Raw genomic sequence first — 4,882 nt, 5'->3', positions numbered from 1 at the left:
CCTTAACTCATATTATACCATTACGAAATCTACCCATAATCCTCATACACATACCATGACATTACAGAATCTCTCCGCGAGACTCATACCATACTCACATTCCTCGACTCATATTATACCCTTACGACATTTCCCCGTAATACTCATACATGTTTAGATGCATAAATTCAAATCAAATAAACTTCAATCATTTCATAAATCATACAAACTGAATATATTCCAACAAGATATATTACATGATAATTTAACAGTACATAATCTGTACACAAGATTTAAGTTAAAAACTTGTCGAGTAAACTTCCAGGAAAGAGAGGTGCGTCACAATGGACAACTTAAGTACCAAGTCTTTCCTTAGCCAAAGTGTTCCTCAACTAGTTTTTAACAAATTTCTTATTAACAGATTCAAAACAACAGCATATAATATTTACACCGAATATCAATATAGATAAACATACAGTAAGCATTAACAATATTCATACATAATTTCAAGACATGAATAGTAATAAAACAGTACTAAATCATAATATAAAAGCTTAGAAAAGTTAGCTCCCCTACCTCTATTCCAGATTCCTCTTGATCTGAATTTATTTCCCCGAAACCCTTCAGAACCTCTACTCTTCTTGCAACTAAAAATTTCTCCCTAGCTCTTTCTTCTCTATTTCTCAAGCTCTCACTTGATTCCTCTTTTCTTGGTGCAAAATACCCTTCCCTCCCATGGCTATTTATAGGTAAAAAAATTTACTATTCATTAATATTTTAATATTATTTATTATTTTAATATTATTTAAAAAATAATATTTTAACCATTTACTCACCAAATCTGATCCTAGTTTCTACCTACTACTTTCTTCCATGCTAAGAAATCCTCATGCTAAAAATTTATTTTTACTATTCACTTTTTACTATTTACTATTCACTTTTTACTATTTACTATTCACTTTTTACTATTCAATTTAAAAAATTTACTAAATAAGTTACCAAAAATTTGAACCTCTCCTTCTAAAATTACTATAATTTTATATCCAAAATTTACATTTTTCTATCCATTAAAATTATTATTACTAATAAAATGCTAAAATTTACTATTATAAATATTTTTCATGAGTCTTACAAATTAAGCTACCAAAATTTCTTATTAATCTTTCCACATTTTATAAACTTATTATATTTTCCATTCACAAAGAAATTTATTACTATTAAGGTAAATATTTTTTATGGGTCTTACAAAACGCATCACATTTCATATTTTTTTTCATCTATTAGTTACATATATATTTAGTGTGTATGAAATTAAAAACATGTCAATTTAATTATATAAAAGTCGTTTGACCAACAAAATCTCTTGTGAATAAAATCCAACAAAAGAAAAGAAAATTTGATTTTGTCAATATTTCTTACTTGGGCAAGAGTATTAGCTTGAGTAACATCGGTAAAAATGGTTTTTTCGTTTCAAGCCATTCTTGATGTCTACAAGTTTTCATATTCTTATCTTCCCTTTCCTCTTTCTTAAGCTTCTCAAGAAAAATATTTCAAAAATAAGTTAAGGTAGGAACTGTCATGAAAGTTGACACCAAAATATGATCAAATTAGATAACTTTAATATTTATTGTCTTCTACAAAATAACTTATGACTCGATAAAAGAAAAGAAATAAAGTAAAAAATTTAAAGGAAAAAAAAGTGTGTGAGACCAGTCTCAAAATATTCAAATTGATATATCGTTTCTAAATAATTATTGACAAAGTATATAACCGCTATAATGAAAATTATTTTTGAACATGTCAATTATTTAAAACCAGTCTTAAATCACTTTATGTTAAAGATTAAATTAAATGAATTAATCATTTATTAAGAATGAAATATTAAGAGAATTTTCTTTGGTTTTGGCGACTACCTATCGCTTAATGATACATAATGGTTTAAATTAATGCATTAGTTAATCCACTACCAATATCCCATAGAAAGTTAGTTTTGAAATTAGAGTCCCCTTCACTAGACATAACACAAACATAAAATTTGAAAAATATATCTACATACCATACACTAACTAAAAAAAAAGCATTGTAGTATTGAAAGATAACTATGATCTTTTGGCTTTGCATAGATAGATAAGAAAAATATAGCATTACATATGCAAAACTTCGAAGCAAATAAAAATGATGGGTCAAAGTAATAAAGAAACATGTCCAATGTGTAATTTGACAGAAAATAAAAGATTATGAATCAATGAAATGAAAATAACATACATATAATAAGATGTCACTTTAGATGCAATTTTCTTGAACTTTTTAATATTATTTCAAATTAAAATTAAAAAATTTACCCAACAATTAAGACAAAAAATAAAAAGAACTATAGTTATCAAGGTGAAACGTTAGCTAGAAAAAAAAAAAAAATATATATATATATATATATATATATATATATTAAAAGGCTTATAAATTATTAAGAAAAGAGACAAGCACACATAATGTAAGAAGCTTATTTTCCCATTAATTACGGGTTATGATAACTTAAGCTTGCTTGAACACAACCAAATAAGCTGTGTTTGGCTTGAAGTTACAAACCTGCAAACAGTCAACAGAGAAAAAAAAAACAAAAAAAGATACAATTTCTTGCTCCCTAATTTAGTACTTGGAAAGTGTGAACTTCAGTTTGCAGTTTCAAAATACATCTTTAAATATCAGTCACAGTTGTAGTCTTCAAAAGGATGTTCTCCAATACATGCGAACTCTTGACTCTCAAGAACTAAATGGTAAAATCCACTCACAATGACAAATTTGTACCAACAAAAAACAATGAGATGACAGATTCATGGCTTATATGAGCTAAAAAAATGTTACACTTTACCAGAATAACTTACGCTTATACCTATTAACAGTCAAGATAAGTAAACACTAATAAACTGTTTTGTTTGCTCTAATATGCTAAGAATGAACCAGTGCCAGTATAACTAGCTGCTAATGCCTTTCCAGCAGAGGTAGGCTGGGAAAATGCTAACTGAGAACGTTCAAGCTCAAGACCGGGGCAGAAACTCTTCCTGCAACCAATTTAACACAGGAAATTCAAATCACTAGGCAAGCAAATGGTTGCAAAATAGTTAAGTGTACGTCTAGATGAGTGTTAAAAACAATAAATTTGACATAGGAAAAATATATTGAGATAAAATTATTTGTTTTATGTTTTTATTCTAAAAGTAACTTTGATATATCCTTTTTAATCCAACGCAGAACTATTTTGAATCACTTCTTGTTAAATTAGAAAATAACTGAGCGTGTATATATTTTCTAAAACCACATTTGAAATGAAGCAAAAACAATTATGATACTTCCTTTTGTAAAATCAAACACATTTTCCCAACCACTTAGCACCCATTCCATGTGGTTAGTATTAGGACTTGTAGATAAATAAGGTCTTCCATTACCTATGAACTTATTGATTTTATATAAAATACTTAAAGTTCCTCAGAGTCAATTAAAGCCAAATTTAATTTAAGCTACCTCATTGCTTCTAGCAACTGGGTGGCAATGCCTTTTCTTCTGTTGGAGGGAGTAACCCAAATGGCCCTAATGCCACCAGCAGCAGCGGTTGGTTCGCTGGCACAGAAGATTGCCCCTTCCATCTTTTCAGAATCACTCACATTAGCAACTTTTCTATGGACCTCCCTTTGGAAAATAACATTCCCAAATTGAAGAGTGGTAGAGCGTGTCGTTACTCCCCTTTTCTTCGCACTGTGAACAGATCCAGCAACAGAGCCAGACACAACTCTGAATGCCTTTTCAATTGGTTCCGCAACGAGACACCCAGCAACCCTGTTCAGAGAAACAAACAGATACACCTTACAGCGCTCGTGAAGTATCCACCCACTTCCAATCTCAATTTCCATCATCCTCACCACCTCTTCAACTTTCTTCCTGTGAGAAGACCGGTCGGTCTCCAAGAATAAAACGACTCGACCCGTATCCAAACTGGGTAGAGGAATAACATTTTCTTTGGTCCAACCCTGCAGAATACAGTAGGAAATAAGATAAAATTGGGAATAAAAAACCACAAAAGAGAGTGTAGGAAATAAGATTTAGGAATAAAAAACCGTAAAAGAAGAGAGTGTAGGCGGAGAGCTAACTCTGAATAGGATTCCCTGCGTGTATGATTTGTGAAATTCATTGTGTGATTTCTCGTCCTGTGGATCACCGGGAGTGAACTTTATGCCGCATGTAGAACACGAGCGTAAGAGGAAATCGGATTGGCCAAAATCAAGATGAAACTGAGCGTAGCTTCTCTTCTTGTTTTTGGCGAGTGTTACCGGTTGGGGATCCGAAGTACCGGACCTAGGATTTACGCGCCTTCGGGTGTAGGTGTTGATGATGTGATGTTGCTGATTCTCCCAGGTTGACAAATCATGGTCGTTGTTGGGAGAAGAGGAATCTTGGGTGGATGTGAAGAAAGCACTGATCTTGGACTGCATTTGTGATTCAGTAATGGACGTTTCTTTCTTCCTTATGTGACAGTGTTATTGATGATCCTTTCATTTGCTGCCAAACTTTTCATTTTGTTCTTTAAATTTCCCGCTTAAACAAATCAATGTAAAAAGTATGAAAATTATTCAAAAATATAAATATTTACATAATATTTTAATGTAAAAATGATAAATACAATTTTTTATTGATAATTTTTTATAAAAGAAAAAGTATTATATGAAATTTTGTTTATAATAATTTATATTGCTAATAAATATGTATGGTTACAATTTAGTACTGATTTTATGTGGAGCTGAAGAAGCTCAAAACCCAATTATTCCATATATTACGATAGCTAATGATTTTATGAATTAGATTTAGCTGAAAATTAAAGATTATTGCTTCACTAATGAACCAAAATACCAAA

The 4,882-nt window shown here is 30.6% G+C and overlaps 1 protein-coding gene across 1 annotated transcript; it reads right to left on the bottom strand.

Annotated features, from left to right (window-relative positions):
- Positions 1-2,466: 2,466 nt before the first annotated feature.
- LOC108345185 (protein CHROMOSOME TRANSMISSION FIDELITY 7) lies at positions 2,467-4,526 on the bottom strand. The gene is made up of 3 exons (XM_017583766.2): positions 4,122-4,526; positions 3,499-4,001; positions 2,467-3,038 (listed from the first exon to the last, which is right to left on the bottom strand). The coding sequence occupies exons 1-3, from the start codon at positions 4,461-4,463 to the stop codon at positions 2,918-2,920; spliced, it is 966 nt and encodes a 321-aa protein (XP_017439255.1). The 5' UTR covers positions 4,464-4,526; the 3' UTR covers positions 2,467-2,917.
- Positions 4,527-4,882: the final 356 nt, after the last annotated feature.

The sequence above is a fragment of the Vigna angularis genome, chromosome 8 (genome assembly GCF_016808095.1).
Source record: "Vigna angularis cultivar LongXiaoDou No.4 chromosome 8, ASM1680809v1, whole genome shotgun sequence".
NCBI lineage: Eukaryota > Viridiplantae > Streptophyta > Magnoliopsida > Fabales > Fabaceae > Vigna > Vigna angularis.
The sequence above is the reverse complement of the archived record's forward strand: the minus strand, read 5'-3'. Positions and strand labels throughout refer to the sequence as shown.